This window comes from Myodes glareolus, chromosome 18 (genome assembly GCF_982192425.1).
Source record: "Myodes glareolus chromosome 18, mMyoGla1.1, whole genome shotgun sequence".
Lineage (NCBI taxonomy): Eukaryota > Metazoa > Chordata > Mammalia > Rodentia > Cricetidae > Myodes > Myodes glareolus.
The window spans coordinates 32,590,545-32,609,249 of NC_142043.1; the positions used below are offsets into that span (position 1 = coordinate 32,590,545).

The 18,705-nt window shown below is 42.4% G+C and overlaps 1 protein-coding gene across 23 annotated transcripts in view; it reads left to right on the forward strand.

Annotated features, from left to right (window-relative positions):
* The window catches only part of Dst (dystonin), a 408,649-nt gene that overhangs the window by 252,370 nt on the left and 137,574 nt on the right, over nucleotides 1-18,705 (forward strand). For 10 of the 23 annotated variants that reach the window (XM_048430395.3, XM_048430401.3, XM_048430399.3 and 7 more), the window contains 20 exons: nucleotides 94-200; nucleotides 2,161-2,280; nucleotides 4,165-4,260; nucleotides 4,356-4,483; nucleotides 8,268-8,361; nucleotides 8,652-8,806; nucleotides 10,161-10,623; nucleotides 10,703-10,831; nucleotides 10,971-11,048; nucleotides 11,144-11,305; nucleotides 11,391-11,495; nucleotides 12,818-12,913; nucleotides 13,786-13,911; nucleotides 14,476-14,628; nucleotides 14,814-14,968; nucleotides 15,151-15,289; nucleotides 15,721-15,904; nucleotides 16,781-16,938; nucleotides 17,401-17,579; nucleotides 18,007-18,145. In XM_048430395.3, coding sequence (XP_048286352.3) covers nucleotides 94-200; nucleotides 2,161-2,280; nucleotides 4,165-4,260; nucleotides 4,356-4,483; nucleotides 8,268-8,361; nucleotides 8,652-8,806; nucleotides 10,161-10,623; nucleotides 10,703-10,831; nucleotides 10,971-11,048; nucleotides 11,144-11,305; nucleotides 11,391-11,495; nucleotides 12,818-12,913; nucleotides 13,786-13,911; nucleotides 14,476-14,628; nucleotides 14,814-14,968; nucleotides 15,151-15,289; nucleotides 15,721-15,904; nucleotides 16,781-16,938; nucleotides 17,401-17,579; nucleotides 18,007-18,145 — 2,966 coding nt within the window. Of the gene's footprint in view, nucleotides 1-93; nucleotides 201-2,160; nucleotides 2,281-4,164; nucleotides 4,261-4,355; nucleotides 4,484-7,895; nucleotides 8,153-8,267; nucleotides 8,362-8,651; nucleotides 8,807-10,160; nucleotides 10,624-10,702; nucleotides 10,832-10,970; nucleotides 11,049-11,143; nucleotides 11,306-11,390; nucleotides 11,496-12,817; nucleotides 12,914-13,785; nucleotides 13,912-14,475; nucleotides 14,629-14,813; nucleotides 14,969-15,150; nucleotides 15,290-15,720; nucleotides 15,905-16,780; nucleotides 16,939-17,400; nucleotides 17,580-18,006; nucleotides 18,146-18,705 lie in introns of those variants that run through there. The other 13 variants (XM_048430396.3, XM_085679498.2, XM_085679499.2 and 10 more) reach the window with 4 other exon arrangements.

Genomic DNA, 18,705 nt, shown 5'->3' on the forward strand with positions numbered 1-18,705 from the left:
TGTTTTCTTGACTCCTACCTTGACTGGCATGCGCTTCTCGCCGAAAGTCATCTGTCAGCATCATGAAATAATTCATTTCTGTTGCTGCTTTAGATGTCGATGTCTCTTCACCAGATGAAAAGTCAGTAATTACCTACGTGTCCTCCCTCTATGATGCGTTTCCCAAAGTCCCCGAAGGTGGTGAAGGCATCGGTGCAAACGTGAGTATTCGTTTTCCTGCACTTAAGCTGTTGGTTCGTAGATGATCAGTAATTGAATTGCTTGCTAATTAGTGCAGGACTTTAAAAATGGATTTTAAATGCTATGTAAATATTTGGGCTCCTGCGCTATTTTTCTGACCACATACACATCTCACAATGTCGTTCTGCCATTGAAATTAAAGGGTAACTAAGAAAGTTGTTCTGTGTCACAAATCAAGGAAAGTGCTTGAGAGTCACAGCACATCTGTGAAGGAAAGTAGTGAGTCACTGGGATGTAAATATTTCTGTGATAACCTGCTGTCCTCTCACAACTGCTGGTCTCCCATCTGTGTAGATAGGCCATCTCTCTGTAGACTGCAACTTAAAGTTGGTCCTGGAAACCCTGTGAAATAAGTTGACTAGATAGTTGTTTTCTGACTTGCCTGGATGAAGGTCTCTGTTTGACCAGGTGAGCAGAGCTAGGTTTCTGACACACAGTTTGGCTCCTGTGACCTCACTAGCGTCACCATTTCTCAAAGGCTTGTGAAATCTAACCCAGCTATGTGCTTTGACATGGCCATGCTGAACAAACACAGTCCAGAAGTGAACAGGATGCTGTGTTCATTTGAGGGTGATGCCCCTTTACTGCAGGCTGCTCCCTTCATTCTAGCAGATAGAGATAGAGATAGAGATGAATATGCATTGCTTGGAAGCCTTGCGCTCCCTTTTCCAATGGCTTCTATCACTGTTCCATTGTATTAATTCTAGATCTGGTTTTGGTTCTCTTCCCCTCGCCTTTCACAAAAGGATCCTAACCGTTTGGCTCTCCTGGCAGCGTGTTCCTGGTTCACTGCTCCGAGCTGTTGCTGCAGAGTGGTCCCTGTGCCTCCTTCCTTTACCTTTGCTACCTCTTCTTCCTTCATGGAGCACTGGGCTTGATAGCATATGCTTTTCAATCTGTGCATTAACTCTGCACAGGGAAATTAATTTTTGTCTACTGTCATGTCTTTAGTACCAGTTTGCAGGGTGACTGGTTGAATTCATTCACATGCCCAGTAGTCAAAACTGCATTTTAATTATCATTATTAGCAATTCCATCTGCAGGTTTGCAGTCTTAACCAATTACTTATAGAGCATTTCTGTGTGAGTGCCCTGCCTCCTTTGGGACTTGGATCTTTTATCCATGCTATACACCCTGCTCCGACCACATTACCACTCGCTGTTCACTGCTCAGAAGTCTCTGGTGACCGCTGCAAGGCACATGTGTATCCTTCCCTCCGGTTTTTAGTAGATGCTGTTTCAGTCTTTCGAACATTAGACACTGCCCTGCATGCCACTTAACTGTTCTTGCAATGATTCCCTCTTCTCCCTAGTTAGACAGTAACTCCTGACTGCAGATATTATGTCTTAAAAGTTTTGCTTTTTTATTGCAACAGTGAGCATAATCCTGTCTCCTAGTAAGCGTTCTTTGGAAGCTTCCTTACACAGCAATTGTCAGCCTTCCGGTTTCTTCCTTTTACGAGAGTTTGTTTAATGGATACTTGAAAATCCCATCATATCCAACCTGTCCCTCTCTGGTCCCTACATCTCCTGTAACTTCATTGAGTGTCAGATACTAGGGAACTTAGATGCTCAGTGGCCGGAGGAGATGGCTACCCTGGTGTATATATACAAGCCTTTGCTTCCCTTACCTTGAGCCCTGGGAAACCTTCCAGATCAGATCATTTTTTGAAGCCTCAGAAGCCTCTTCGATGTAGTGCCCCAGACAGCCACTATTTTTGGACACTCATTAGTGGCCAAGTGTTGGTAACATGTTCTTAATTTTGTTTGTATGGAAAGAATTGTAGCTGAGTGGAAACTAAGACAGCGTTTACCTGATGAATCTCTCTGTCAAGCTTCAAGACATCTGCACTCACAGGAATATGGCAGATGAGTGCAGTTACCCATAGACTCAAACTGTCCCTGCTGTTTTGTTGCCTAGGATGTTGAAGTCAAGTGGATTGAATACCAGAATATGGTGAACTACCTCATCCAGTGGATTAGACACCACGTGGTCACAATGTCTGAGAGAACATTTCCTAACAATCCTGTTGAACTAAAGGTTGGTATATGGTAGATCACTAGGATTGATTCGATCAAAAGCTGTAAAATAATGCTGGGTTAATTCCATAATCTTAGCATTCAAGATAAATTGCCATTGATAAGCCATCGATCTTAGTAGGCAGAGTGATAGCAACATTTTTAAGAAGTTTCCTTCTCCAAGCTTTACGTTGTTGAGAATTAAAGGTATAATTTGAGAGCTTCAGAAACTAACACTGCCAGATCTTACGCGATGAGTGGGAAGTACTGCAAGGCCACCAGATGCTGGGACAGAAAGATCCGTGGGAGCTCACACACAGAGCAGTGATCAGGAGCATGCCTCTGCTTGAATCAGGTTAGAAGCTGCCCCGAGGGCCTCTTCTGTAGAGAACAAGGCACATCCTGCGTGTTAGGGATTTCAGAATGCAGATCCTGCTGTAGAGCAGGCGAGTTTAGAGTCGCTGCTCACAGCCTCTGCTGCTGTTGCCATCTTAGGTAAGGTCACTGAGGTGGAGCTATCCCAGCAATATAAAGTAATTATGAATTCACAGCTTTTCAAAGAATAAGCTGTCTCATCTTGTACACTTATATTTGAAATAGCAAAGCAGTTTATTGTTAACAAGCCACTAATATGAATATTGACTACACAGTAGCCTTAATTCTTTGACTTAATAAGCTTTGTTTTAACTCTCAGACTGGAATTACAAAAGCTGCAGTAACACAAGATAGGCCTCATGAAAGTTCTTTGTTATTCCCACACATCTGTTCAGAACATCTGCGGCGTGACTCTTCTCATTACCACACGGTGTTTGTCCTTGGCACAGAGTTACTTAGTATTGTTTGATTTTTTTACAGACCTTTTTATGGGGGTCTTATCATTATGAGAAGCCTCCCTGTGTGAATATGAACTATTCGAGGGCACCAAAACCTGGTCCCTTCTACTTCACATGGTACCACAGTGCTTTGCACACGGTGACATTTGGTGACCAATGACTGATAGCAACCTACAAGATTTTGGTTTTGGTTCGATACAGTTTTTGGATTTAAGGTTCAAATACACATGTTTCTAAATGAATTCTGGAAGTGTGGTGGGGGTTGTTTGTTACGTTTTTGTTTTGACCATTGGGCAAATTTGTGTCGATCTCTGGCTTCAGCAGGTCTTTAAGAGTTGTAGGAGTCTGAGTATTCACACAGGTTGCTTGCTAATGGGTAAGGTAGGAGAGAAAAACATATTCTTAGGAATTAGCAAATAGTTACAAGCTTACAGAAATGTGTTGTGTATTTTAATGTAGCATAAATTAAGCTTAACTGACTACTGTGTGTCTATTAAATGTGAAAGTGTTTTATTTATGCAGTTTCTAGAAAGGTCTTATAAGATGAATATAGTAACATTTTAAGAGGTTCATAAATGAGATAATTACATGATTGGAGTGTCTATAATAATAATGTCAACTAATAACATCCACTTTCTTTTGTTAGGAAAAGAAATCTCTTTTACAATTGACAGTATGAAGAGGCCACAAATTAGCCCTCCTTAGCTTGCACGGGTTCCAGAATAGAACCATGGAATAGAAGGAAAAAAAAAACTTTTCCTTCCTTTATGCAAATTTCATCAAACTGTTTTCTAGAAACTAAAAACCAGTGTATGGTATTTGGGAAGCTCAGGCTCTTAAGGATGTGTTCATGTTTGGGCGCGGGCACTGGTCATCATGTGTTGTTCAGAGTCCTGTGTGGCACATGCTAGATCATGGCTCTCACCCGGTCCTCATCCGGTCCTGCGCTGGAGCGTTGAGTCCGTAAGGAGCTCTACTGAGTGCTCATGGCACAGGAAATGGCCTTGGCTCTACGGACATGATGAAAGCAGGCTTTGAAGGTGGGCCGTAACTCAGATTCCTTCTCTTTCTAGGCACTTTATAACCAGTATTTACAGTTTAAAGAAAAAGAAATCCCACCAAAGGAGACAGAGAAATCAAAAATTAAACGGCTATATAAGTTATTAGAGGTAAGTAAGCCAAGAGTATCCCTTGGTACTTTCAAGCATAATTTCTGAATTGTTTTCAGGCCTTAGCTATACGTTAATTATGTTGTTTCCTTAAGATTTGGATAGAGTTTGGACGCATCAAACTCCTTCAAGGTTATCACCCCAATGACATTGAAAAGGAGTGGGGCAAACTCATCATCGCCATGCTGGAGCGGGAGAAGGCGCTCCGACCCGAGGTGGAGAGGTAGGGAGGCTGGCCTGGTGCCATGTCTGCTGCAGACGCCATCCATTCTGCTTCTCCTAGAACTCGACTTTCATTTGGTGTTGTTGGTTGGTTTTGTTTTGTTGGTTGCTTTGTTTGTTCTTTCTATGACATGTTCATGTCTGCCTGGGTGCCTGCGCGTACTTGTGTGTGGAGGTCAGAGTTCAACCTTGACCTTTCCTCAGAAACTGTCTGCTTGTTTTATGGGACCTGAGACTGGAACTGAGGCTCACACAGATTGTATTTTCCGGTTACTCATTTGTATGACCTTCGATAAGTCTCTTTAGTGTCTTTGTTCTTCCATTTCCTTATCTAGTAATGGTAGCAAGAACTCTTAAAGAATTAATTAGTAACTACATACAGGACCTGGTAGGTTGGATTCCCGTATGGAGTCTTGTCGAATAAGGTATTTATTACAGTTTAAAAACAAAAAGCACCCAGAAGTCTTTCTTAAAATAACCTTAAGTCACCAAGGCCCAAGAGTGGAAGCTCATAAGTTAGAGATTAACTGTTTTGTTTATTATTAAAGTTTTTAATATGGTCTCCTTCTCTTGAGGCTGTGGAAATGCTTTCATTTAAAAGGCAATGGAGGCTGAGCGTATAGCTCAATTAGTGGAGTACTTGCCTCCCTCGCATTCACAAAGCCCTAACACCACATGAAGCTAGGTGCAGTGGCACATGCCTGTAATGCTAGCATTTGGGAAGTGGAGGCAGAGGAATCGGAACCTCCAGATCATTTTCCCTTTGCTACGCTGTGAGTAGGAGGCCAGCCTGTGCTACCTGAGACCCTGTCTCAAGGAACAACAACAGAAACAGTCAACGAAGGGCTCTGGGTTCCCTTCTGTGTGTGCAGTCCATGACAATAGCACTGCCTGCCTCTTGTTCTGCTGCTCTAACTGTGTCCCACTCCTCTGGAAGGTGCGGACCACCCACCCACCGGGGCTGGGAACTTACTAGGGAAGTATACTACCACTGGGCTGCTTGCTCAGCCATGTCCTATGAATTTATTTTCTTCTGGTCATTGTCCTCTAACTTGCTGTAGTGTGTGAGACTTGTGCTCTGTGCCCCTCCTTCCAGCCGGGGGCACGTGTGGTCAGGCATTGCTCTGGCTGCAGTCTCGTGGGAGCTCACCTGGGCTGTGTTCCACCCTCTATTTACAGGGGTTTTGTGTAGTCTGTTCCTTTGGCAGGGAATCCATTTCATGTCCCTATTTTTCTTACTCCTAATCCTTCTCAGACTTCAGCCTCCCTGTTCCTCCCATCAGTGTCCCAGGCTGGATGACATGCCCTTTTTTATGACTAATAATTTATGAGTATCTTTTAAGAATGCTTCCTTGGTTATAATTTAGTATTTATTCATGTTTCTTTCAAACCACCTGTTTCTGAGACAGCAGCTCTAATAATATGGAGACAAGCTGTCATTTTGTGTCCCTTAACAGTGCTTTTGCACAGTGCCAGGCACATGACGAAGACACCCAGTGGAGTTGGCTCTCCCACACTGACTTCAGTGCTGACATTTAATAATGTGTTTAAGACACAAAGTCAAGTTCCTCTTCTCAGCCCTTTCTTACTAGTTTCAGTCTTGTTAAGGTTACCGTGTCTATGTAGACAGAACATAAGAATCAAAATGAGCTTTAGATGCATGGGCTGCAGCTCTTACCAATGATTAAAATGAAATGTTAAAGGAACCATTTGAATTAAAGATGCAGAGAAAAGATAGAGAATTTTAGTCACTACATCAGTAGCTGAATTTTAATGTGTGTTGTAATCCACTATGTACTGCTGCAACAGAATGCTACACACTGAATCACATAAAAGAAGTTTGTTGTTGAGGGTTGTGGTATGGTACAAGTCTGCTATACACCCAGCGCTTGGGAAGCTGAAACAGGAGCATGGATAGCCTGGGCTGTATTAAAGATTGTCTTGTGCTTAAGACAAGAAAAGGAAAAGAGGGAGCTGGTGATTGAGAAATGCTGGCACTGGCACCTGATGAGGATCTTCCCTGGTCGGTGGCAGAAAGACCACGAGGAGGAGAGCGGAGCAGCATGGTGGCTAAGGGACCAGACAGGCACAGGAGAGAGCAGATGCTCACAGAAGCAGCAGAGCCGCTCTACCCACTGGTGCAGGAACCAAGTCACTCCCTTGGTGGCTTTAATTTATTCATGAAGGTTGAGCCTTTATGATCTCATGGCTCTTAAGCACTTCACACTGGGCACCATGCTTCCAGCACAGATACACTCAACCCCAACAGCATACTACTGGAAGAAAGCTCGAGATCCAGGAGCCGGTCTGTTCTGGACTAGGTTTATTACTTCAGCTTGGAAGCCATGTGATTTTAGAGGTGTTCTTAAATCTCTAGGCCTGTTTCCTCACTGTAACTGGGTGTAACAATACCTACCACATTTGGTGGTTATGAATATGAGATGAGGTTATGTGTGTAAAATGTTTAATTTCCTGACACATAGAAACTGTATAGAAAGTGTAGAGTACAGCTATTTGTGTTGTAAATTGTTCTATTTTACCTGGTCATTGCTTTTGGAAAATTAAAATGTTTTAACTTGGAGCAGAGAGACATCATTGTGGCTCTGTTGAATTGGAGGTAGGGAAGTGTCTGGGAACTTGGCTGGTTAAAAGCCTTCATTTTTCTTGACACAAGTTTTGGTCCTGGCTGCATATTACAAATTATAGTAGCTATGCAGCTTGGAGTGTGTAGAAGACAAACAGGAAAGAATTGATGTTCTTGGGCCCTCTGCTAGTCTGTGTGAAGAAGCAAGTCCAGACACATTTGCCGCTAGTGAATCAGTGTTCTACTTGGATTCTTTGTCTTTTCAAATATGAGCTGTGGTAGTTAGAAATAACATTACTGAGAGAGGTCATCATACAAAGAAAGTAATTGAATGTTTTTCTAGTTAATTTAACATGATGGGCAAATGGCACGATGGTCAAATGGAAATCGATTTTGTTTGTCATTAAATTTGCTTGCTTGTGTGTACTTGATTGTCCCAGCATTTTGCCTGGTGTTATCCAGCACACAGCATCTCTTCCCTTAAGTCCGGCTGTGATGCAATCTTTGTGTCCTCCTAGCTTGTGGTTGGTATGGACAGAATTGCCTTCACTGGTGGTGATTCCTGAGTTTCTTGGGTACCGGAGTTGTTTTTTAGGTGGTTGCAACTGGTTGACTCTTAGTGAAAATATTTGGCATATCTTTTCCGGTGACGCCCAATCATCCTGCTCTGTCCGTACTTGCAGGGCTTTAATGCAGACTACAAAAGGCAAACCTCAGCAAGCAAATGAATGGCTTCAGGCATGATTCTTCTGAATAGCTATCAGCATAATATTTGCAGTGTATTGCATATTCATGCCGAGGCATATTTAAGGATCCATTAAAGCTGTATCACCCCACCAGGGACACTTTCCACCAGGTAGAACTTGAGCCTTCTCCGGTCCTACTTTCATGGTCCTAGGATATCACTTCAGGACTGAAAATGCACAGCAGTAGCTACAGTTACCGTAGCAGTGACTCTGTGTTTACTAACACGACGAGCACTCGGACTAGTCTAGATTCGAATGACAATCTTCTCTCTGTCCATTGTGGCCCCACATTGATCAACTCCTGCATTAGCTTCGGCAATGAGTCCTTTGACGGACACAGGTATGGAGTCAGCGGTGCGAGGCTGCCTTTTCTTCCTGGGCAGCGTCGGTTTTCACGACTGGTGAGCTCCTTGGCTTCAAAAGGAAGGAATTTCTTTTCCTTTTGTCTCTTTTAGGTTGGATATGCTGCAGCAGATTGCTGCCCGAGTTCAGAGGGATAGTGTCATCTGTGAAGACAAACTGATCCTCGCCCGAAATGCTCTCCAGTCTGTAAGTTGGTTTCTGGAGCCGGGGCTTGCTGTAGAGGGGTGGTGTGTGCCGGGGTAAAGTGGAACCTTTTGTATTATATGATAGATTCCTGGTACTCACTCCCTGCAAAAGTTTGGAAAGATTATGATCAATATTTTCTCTCTTGAGATGCAGTGAGTGAAAGAAAAACATATATTTGAACCAAAAAAAAAAAATAAAGATCAAATAGGCTTCTCTTCTAATAGTTTGGACTTTAAAGCTAGTTTTAACCTTTGTTTTATGAAGTTAATGCTGAGTTCTTTTAAATACAGGATTCGAAAAGATTAGAATCAGGGGTGCAGTTTCAGAACGAAGCAGAAATTGCTGGGTACATCCTGGAATGTGAGAACCTTTTACGCCAGCATGTGATCGATGTGCAGATTCTGATCGATGGGAAATATTACCAGGCCGATCAGCTGGTGCAGAGGTAGGAGTGGACTTTAGACCTTTCCAATAACTGCTTCAGGAGAGCACGATGGGAATATAGAATGTGAAATTAAGTTTTATGTGAGTTGTAATATTTTGATAAAATAAAATATTTTATTTATTTATTTATTTGATAAAATAAAATATTTGATCAATATTTGCAGTAAATATAAATTTTCTGCCACAGTAAATACCAGAGTCGTTAAAATGAGTATTTTAAATGTCTATATTTATTTCCAAGTGTGTAAAATATTTATGTAGGTCTTTGGATGTGACCCAGAGGCAGAGTAAATATTTAACTAAGCATATTTAAGGCCCTGGGTTTGATCCTCAGGCCACCAAATAATAATAACAACAATTTGCAACATTAGAAAAGGGAAAAGTTTTCATCTTCTGTTAGTTTTGTGTTTACTCTAATATGAAAATGGTTATGGCCAAATATTTGAAAAATATATGTGTATAAAATGGCAAAGCTATGGAAGCTGGCAAGGTGGCTCAGCTGTTAAACGCACTGGCTGCTCTTCCAGAGGACCTGGGTTCAATTCCCAGCACCGACATGGTGGCTCACAACTGTCTGTAACTCCAGTTCCAGGTTACCTGACACCCTCACACAGGCATACACACGGGCAAAACGCCAGTGCACGTTAAAAGAGGGGGAAAGCTGTGTGCGGTAACACACACATGGGCTCTGAGCTCAGATGCAAGTAGGTAACAAGACCCTATCTCGAGGAGGAAAAAGTAAACAGCAAATACAAAACATTTCTGACAAGTTAATGGGGCCTGAGAGACTAGAACTTGGCCAGCTGTAGCCTCTCTTTCTCTATGTACATAAGAAAGTGACCTTTGTAAATCGTGTTTGAGCAACTAATTTCACTTTTAGGAATCAGGAATTATTCTCTATGTGGATAATAAGTAGATACAATTAGAAAACTTTATGTTTATGCCAGAAATATTTTATAAGAAATTTTATTATCCTTAATATCAAATAATAGAACCACCACTGTATGCTAATAATTATGTTCCTCATAAGTGATGGTTATAAAGACTTAATAATGTGGAGAGTTTTTAAAGTATGATATTCAGTGAAAACAAAACATGAGGCAACATTTTACCAAGATGGTTTCAATGATGTTTTTAAAACAAAATGGGTATTTCTCGAGTAGTGTAGGTTTGCAGAACAACAGTTGAACGCAGCACTGTTGAAGGCCTTCTCGCTCCCCACCCCCGCTGTTAGTGACTAGCAATAGTGGCATGCGACTGATAGCCCTGCAAAGCCAGTATTGCTATGTGAGCTAAGGCCAGCAGTGTACATTAGTCTCTTCGATCACACCTTATCCCTCTCCATGTTCCTGCAGGGTTGCAAAGCTGCGTGATGAAATTATGGCCTTAAGGAATGAATGTTCCTCCGTGTACAGCAAAGGACGCATGCTGACCACAGAACAGACAAAGCTCATGATATCAGGAATCAGCCAAAGTCTAAACTCAGGATTTGCACAGACCTTACACCCCAGTCTGAACTCAGGGCTAACCCAGAGTCTAACACCTTCCTTGACCTCTTCTAGTGTGACTTCCGGCTTGTCCTCGGGGATGACTTCCCGTCTGACTCCATCGATTACTCCAGCTTATACACCTGGCTTCCCTTCAGTAATGGCTCCAAATTTCAGTTTAGGAGTAGAGCCAAGCTCATCACAGACTCTGAAGCTAATGCAGATCCGAAAGCCCCTTCTAAAGTCGTCTTTGCTGGATCAGAACTTGACAGAAGAGGAAGTCAATATGAAATTTGTTCAAGATCTCTTGAACTGGGTTGATGAGATGCAGGTAATGTTTACCCCGGTTCCCCAGTCTTACTCCAGACACAACCTCTCCATGTTTTTACACTGGTATTTTGCTATTTAAGGTGCAGCTGGACCGCACTGAATGGGGCTCAGATTTGCCGAGTGTTGAAAGCCATTTAGAAAACCATAAAAATGTTCACCGAGCCATTGAAGAATTTGAAGCAAGCCTTAAAGAAGCTAAAATTAGCGAGGTATGTGAATTCTTAAAAATATTTTGTAGTTGGTTATTATTGTTTTTTACATAAAGACCTTATAACTCGGTGACTGACATGTTAAATGTTAGTCAGAACTTGAGATCCTTAACCTCCATGTCTTTCCCCATTATTTTAGATTCAGATGACAGCGCCTCTTAAGCTGACTTACACAGATAAGTTGCACAGATTAGAGAGTCAGTATGCAAAACTCTTGGTGAGTCTTTTTCCTTTGTTTGCTTTAAACTCTCGATTCCCATCCCGCCTGTTTACTGACAATCTGTTTCTTAACAATGTTTTTTTCTTAAAAAGAATACATCCAGAAATCAGGAACGGCACCTTGATACGCTCCATAATTTTGTAACACGGGCAACTAATGAACTTATCTGGTTGAATGAGAAAGAAGAGGAAGAAGTCGCTTATGACTGGAGTGAGAGGAACACCAACGTTGACCGGAAGAAAGGGTACCATGCGGTGAGTCAGCTGCTCGCTCCCGTGCCAGAGGTGGACCTGGAGCTGGCCGCTTCTTCTGACCCACTCCTTACTGCTTCCTCACTAGGAGCTAATGAGAGAGCTCGAGCAGAAGGAGGAAAACATAAAGGCCGTTCAGGAGATCGCAGAGCAGCTGCTTCTAGAAAACCACCCAGCCCGGTTGACTATAGAGGTAAGACAGTGAGGGGTCTGGGCCAAGTACGGGTGGCTCCATCAACTTAAACCTCAGATTCCAACTACTAAGTGTGTACTCCGGTCTGTCTCAGGGATAACTTTCTCAGTGAACCGTAGTGATTCTTCTCTCCGTCCTCGCTTGAAGAAAGGTAGCAGCTTTCTTCAGGCCCTGGGAAGCCGCTTTTGAGTAAATTCATCTGATGGGGATGGAAGGGTGTTGCGTGGTGGAGCTTGTACATACAGTGTGACAAACAAAAATGTAACTTAGCTTTGCTAGATTCCCAGGCAACTCTGCATCAGCAGGAAAGCCTGTCTGAACTCAGCTCGGGAGCCCTGGGGTCATTCCCGTAGGAAGAACAGGCTGAACATACAGTGGGCACAGGGCTCCCTCTCCTGGGAGGCAGGGATTTGTACCTTCAATAAAAGCGAGTTTCATAATTCATGAGGAATTAGGTGTGCTTTCTAAAGTATTTCCTTCGTGAAAGATATATTCTGTATTAAATAATAAACATTCAAATAGATGAGTGTTTAAATTCTTCTTATTATGATATTATTAAAGCTGGTCATTGCACTGATATGAAAGTATATGTTCCTTTTCTATCCTCCCTAAGTCTTCCTCAGGAAAACACAGAAGAAAACTACAGATCTGTGCATGTGTGCTAACACACACATGGTGTAGCTCACTAATACAAACAATCCAGAAATGGGGAATGCTGGGATGCTGTGGAGAAAAACATACTTAGTATTCTAAGAATTCGATGTCAGGCAGCACTAGTGAGCACGGAGTGAAGACAAGGGTGAATTTTATAAATAGAGGGAATAACTTGCATTTATTTTAAATGTAGATCTTTCATATATCCATAATTTTTCCTTATTCTAAGAAAATAATCAAGAAATTAGAAATTTGGGGAAGTTCATCTGGACTAATTTAAAATTATATACAAATTTTAAGACTGACTGCATAAGGAAAAACTTCAAATAAGAAAATTTACTACCCCAGTTTTCATGGTTCAGCCCATTGAAATTTTTTTCCATCTCTTTGGATAGTAGAGTGTTTTGTCATTTAAAGCCATCAATGCTGAGCAGGGCATGATGGCTCATGCCTGTAATTCCAGCCTATAATGAGAAGTTGAGGCAGGGGGATTACCACAAACTTGAGGATAGCCAGGGCTGTATACTGGCAACCTGTCTCAAAAAAAAAAAAAAGTAACTAAAGAAGGAAAATGCTGTAAATACATACATACATACATGCATACATCAGTATAGCCCTCCGCACCTTTTTTCCCCGCCCCGGCGTTCACTGTGTGTCTTCTCTCTAAGGCGTACCGAGCAGCCATGCAGACGCAGTGGAGTTGGGTCCTGCAGCTCTGCCAGTGTGTGGAGCAGCACATCAAAGAGAACACCGCCTATTTTGAGGTATGCGAGTAGAAATGCCTACTGCACAGACGGCCCTGAGCCTGCATAGATGACAGCGCTGCCTGTGGGGCTGAGGTGCTGAACACATGGTGGGGGCGGGGGGCCATACTTTCTCTACAGGATGTCAGTGCTGGTGTCAGGTCTGAGAGGGGAAAGTTTAGCTGTTAGAGAAGAGATCCTGAAACATGGCTTAGCTGGCACATTGTTTGCCGTGAGTTCCACCCCCAGAAACCACACTTTAACAGAAGAAAAAAAGTGAGCTGCCCAGTGCTGTGGGCAGGAGGGGACAGGAGGATCCCCGGGGCTCGCTGGCCAGCCAGTCTTGCCAAGTGAGAGCATCTGGGTTCAGTGAGAGACCTTGTCTCAAAACACAGGGTGGAGAGAAGTGAAGAAGGCATCCAGTTGTTGGCCTCTGATTTACACACACAGACACACACTCACACACACACAATGAATCTTTTATAAGGTCTTTAAATATTGTAAATAACTCTACAAATTTTTCTCATAGTAAGGGCAACCAAATAAAGATTTCAGTTTATTCTTTAGAAATTTTCATACATTCTTTGAAATTTCACCCCTACGTAAAAGATTGGTTGAGCCCTAAAGTAAAACAGACTTCCAACCAAAATAATAGACAGCCAAAGCCCAAAGCACAGCATACACGCACAGTTTGGATAATTAATATTCATCTGTAGCCATCCAAGTTCAAAGGTTTTTTTTCAGTTCCAAAAAGGACGATGCTGTTAAGTTCCTTTGTGCTTTGGTTCTGCTCTCCCCTGTCGGGCACACAGAGGGCCCGAGTACCTGAATTTAACAGCTCTGCCTTCCTGGCGTTCAGTGTAGCTCAGCTGTCTAATTTTATCTTTCCTTAGTTTTTCAGTGAAGCCAAAGAAGCTACTGATTACCTGAGGAACCTGAAGGACGCCATTCAGCGCAAGTACAGCTGCGACAGATCGAGCACCATTCACAAACTGGAAGACCTCGTTCAGGAGTCCATGGTACAGATGTGGAAACTGGATTGTGACATAGACACAACAGAGTAGATTAGTGGTTCATCAGACGTCTGCATGCATAGATTTGTATTTCATCGGCACTGTTAGCTCAGTCGGTTAGGCCTTTTTTGTGTTTAGTTTTTGATGATAGTAGTGTACTTTATATGCTGTTTAAACTGCTCTAGCAGTGGACTGTGTGGTCAGTCATTCCACAAGGAGATCCTTGGGAAACACCTTCTGTGTCTGCTCAGGCACTGTTTTCAGTTCCGGAGATACAACCATGGACAACACAGGCAGGAACTGCCTGTGGTCCTAGATATCATAGGGTAGCTGCACAGTAGTACGCTAAATAAACAAAATACATATAGAGGGTTAAATAGCAGTAATGCCTCATCGGGATTGAGGGGTGGGGGGGCAAAGTGAGGAAGGAGGGAGTCAAGACAGGGCGATGAGATGCAGAAAGTTCGCCCAGTGGTCAGGGCATACTTGGGTGATGAAGTTTCATTTGTGTGAATCCCTGTGGAATGGAGAGTTTAAATCACTAATTTGAAAACCCCGCTGTGTTTCTAGGAAGAGAAAGAGGAGCTTCTGCAGTACCGAAACTCGGTGGCAGGCCTGATGGGGAGAGCCAAGACAATAGTGCAGCTGAAGCCACGGAATCCTGACAATCCACTCAAAACTTCCATTCCCATCACCGCTATCTGTGACTACAGACAGATTGAGGTACCTGTCATTCTTAAAGCAGACCAGATTCTGTGACGAATCCGTCCATTTTACAAAGGAGGTCAATAATGCTGCCTAGTCATAAGGCTTTTCTCTGCCTCATAGAAATAGTAATTATTAGCAAGATTGTGTATAGAAGATGCGCCAGTGGTGACTTAAGGTTTTCCTCTTTCATTTAAAACCAGATAACCATTTATAAAGACGATGAATGTGTTTTGGCAAACAATTCTCATCGCGCTAAATGGAAGGTCATTAGTCCCACTGGGAACGAAGCTATGGTCCCGTCTGTGTGTTTTACTGTCCCCCCACCAAACAAAGAAGCTGTTGATTTTGCAAACAGGTTAGTATGGTTTGGGGTCTTGCTGAAGGTTAAAGAAGCAGACAGTGCTTTGTCAGGGACCCACAGGACTGGAAGTTCTGTAGAGCTAGTACATAGGGTGCATTTTAGAAACGAAGATTGTAGCATGTTTTCAGAAGGCACAAAAAGGCTTAAAAATCTGTATTTTCCTGTATATTTTACAGAATTGAGCAGCAGTATCAGAGTGTCCTCGCCCTTTGGCATGAATCTCACATAAACATGAAGAGTGTAGTCTCCTGGCATTATCTGGTCAATGAAATCGACAGAATTCGAGCTAGTAACGTGGCTTCAGTGAGTCCAAATGTACACATTAATCCAGTGTTTCCACTTAACTGTCTACATGGCCTACTGTACACACACGCACGTTTGTTTTCTTATCTATGTATGTATTAGAGGTGATGCTTCACACACGAGGGAGATCCTGTGCTTTTTATCTCCCTGAGATTGTGTGGCTTCCCTTAATATTATATGTCTTTCCATTTTCTACAATTTTTTATTCCATTCTGTATGTGTACCAAATTTCATTATCTGTTCTTATGTTGGCAGAAAACTAGGTTGGTTCCATTTCCCCGCTATAGGGTATAAACCTAAAATAAATAGAAAGAATATTGACTTCAGATGTTTCCTCTAAGTGTGACTAACTGAGGTATATACCATGCTATCTACTCTTATCTGAGCCATTCAGATACAGCTCTTGGCTTTACGTCTTAATCAGAGGATCTTTGTTCTTTCAGATAAAGACAATGCTGCCTGGCGAACACCAGCAGGTTCTGAGTAATCTTCAGTCTCGTTTGGAGGATTTTCTGGAGGACAGCCAGGAATCCCAAATATTCTCAGGCTCAGATGTAACTCAGCTAGAAAAGGAGGTGAATGTGTGTAGGAAGTATTACCAAGAGCTTCTCAAGTCTGCAGAAAGAGGTAAAGTGTGGGGTCTGTTTACTTCCCCTGCAGGGGTTTGCTCCAGGCTTTTTTTCTGCTGTCGTTGGAAATCTCAGGGTTATGGCATCACATGGCTGGGATGTGTAAGAAAGATTAATGAACACTATAGAAATGTGTGTGTCAGGGCATAAGGTAAGAGAAGGCATGTGTGCAGCCCTGAGTCCAGGCCCCAGCTCCACCAATAACAAACAAAACTTTTTAGGTAGGAAGATTCTAGAAGAGATCATTAATTTCTAAATGATGAAATAATTAAAGATGCCAGCCAAGTGGGGGGGACAGACGACATGTTCTCACCTCATCTGCGTTTTAACGTTTGTCCTGTTTGCAGGGCAACACTGAGAATGAAAGTCCTTAAGGCACATAAAAGACTTGATTCTCCTGTGTTCAGTTTTTCACAGGAGTTAAAGCAGAACGCTTTATTTAGTCAGCATTTGTTCAATATAGATCTTAGTCTTAACTCTTCATACTATTTAAAAACAAATGATTTTTATTAATGGTATTCTGTTTCAGAATCTTAAAACATTAACACTTCCTTTACGTGCTACTTTTTACACTTGGATTTTTTGTTCAATTTTATGGTTAATTGATAGCATATAATTCATATTTTTGTGACTATAAAAGCAGAACAATACATTGTTTCCTTTGGATATTTCCATGATAATTTGGTACTTTAAATGACCTTAGGGATTTTAAGTTTTAAAATTCATATTTTAAGATTTCTGTTTTAAATCTGTTTAAAATTTCTGCTAATATAACACTGGTTTGCCTCAGTAAGAATAACACTGTTTTATTGAAATTTACACAAGAGCTTCCTAGGGGTGAGAAGCCTGTAGCTGAACATGTTTGCTTTCACAGAGGAGCAAGAGGAGTCGGTGTATAATCTTTACATCTCAGAAGTGAGAAACATTCGACTTCGGTTAGAGAGCTGTGAAGACCGGTTAATTCGGCAGATACGGACGCCCCTGGAGAGAGACGATTTGCATGAAAGCATGTTCAGAATCACAGAGCAGGAGGTAAGCGTTACACGTGTGTTAGAAAACCCAGGTCATATCCTCTTAGTGACCCCAAATATCACCTTCCGATGTTCTGCGTGCTCATCTGTGACCTCAGTTCCTGGGGTCCAGTTGTACATATCTTGCTGGATATAAATTAAGATCCTATAATTCTGCTCTGCCTGTGAGTTAGGTAAATATAGAAGCATATTGCCTTTCACCTACCCTGGTAGACTTTATTCAAAGAGAGTCCTTGTACACCTGCTGTATACAAAATTAGAGGTTTAAGTCAAGGGACCTAACAATAAAGACATTACTGATTGTAAAGCTCGAGGCCATGCTTCTGTATATTTGGTAATGAGAAGAGTTATACAGACACTTATGCTGTGTTGGACATAACACTGAAATGAATTGTTAAGCGGCTGTAAGAAAGGTACCCACTTGGGATGATAACTCACTGCCTCTATTTTCCCCCTTCACTAGAAACTGAAGAAAGAGCTGGAACGGCTTAAAGATGATTTGGCAACGATCACAAACAAGTGTGAAGAGTTTTTCAGTCAAGCGGCAGACTCCCCGTCCATCCCCACTCTGCGATCAGAACTCAGCGTGGTCGTCCAGAGCATGAATCAGATCTACTCCATGTCTTCCACCTACATAGAGAAGTAGGTTAACGTGACGTCTGCCCGCTGTCCTGGCGCTGATCGCCTTTTATGAGCAGTGGGTTTTATCTAAGAAGCTGACTGGTGCTGTTTCTCCACGTCCACGGGAATTGCCCTGGAGATGACTGTCCTCCCGTGTTTCTGTTCTGTAGCTCACCTTAGGTCATCTTTAGGGTTTTCCTGTCATGCGTAGTGTGACCTTCTGTTGGCATTAGTAGATCTCTCCTGGGGGTGGAGCATAAGGTGGCACATATTAGGAAGAGCGTCGACTGAATGCCAGACTTCGAGGAGACCACTGTTCCTGTGTCATGCGTTACAGTGATGCTTTAGGGCTATAGTATGCTTGTTTGTTTATTTATTAATTAATTAATTAATTAATTTTTTAAAAGGTGTTAAAGAGCATGGTCTTGTATTTATTTCTCATTTAAAGGTTGAAAACAGTTAATTTGGTATTAAAAAACACCCAAGAGGCAGAAGCCCTGGTCAAACTCTATGAAACCAAACTATGTGAAGAAGAAGCAGTAATAGCTGACAAGAACAATATTGAGAACTTAATGAGTACTCTAAAGGTAAGAGTCTCACGGGAACTCTGGGTATGTTTCCAGGGCCGTCGTTCTGAGTATTTCTCTAGCACAGAGCTCGAGTTTCAGACACCCAACCTGAGGTATCTGGCATAGAATATGCTTCTGAATGTGCTTCTCCATTTCTTTCTAATTCTACAACTTCCTGTAAAGAAGTATATTTCAATCGTTTTAGTATAAACTACTGTTCTGTTTCTGTAAGGAGACAGCATGTCCAAAGCAGTTTATAAAAGAAAGCATTCATTTGGGGCTTGCTTACAGTTCTAGAGAGTAGAGTTTATAGTCACCATGGCGAGGAACATGGCCGAAGATGGACAGGCAGGCAGGCCTGGCACTGGAGCAGTAGCTGAGAGCTTACATCTAAGCATCTAATCCACAAGCCCAAGGCCAAGAGAGAACGAGCATCCTGTGGCTTTTGAATCCTCAAAGCCCACCCCCAGTGACACACCTCCTCCAGCAAGGCCACACCCCCGAGCCTTCCCAAACACTTCTATGGGGGTGGGGGATTACGCATCTAAAGACATGAGCCTGTAAGGCCCATTCTTATT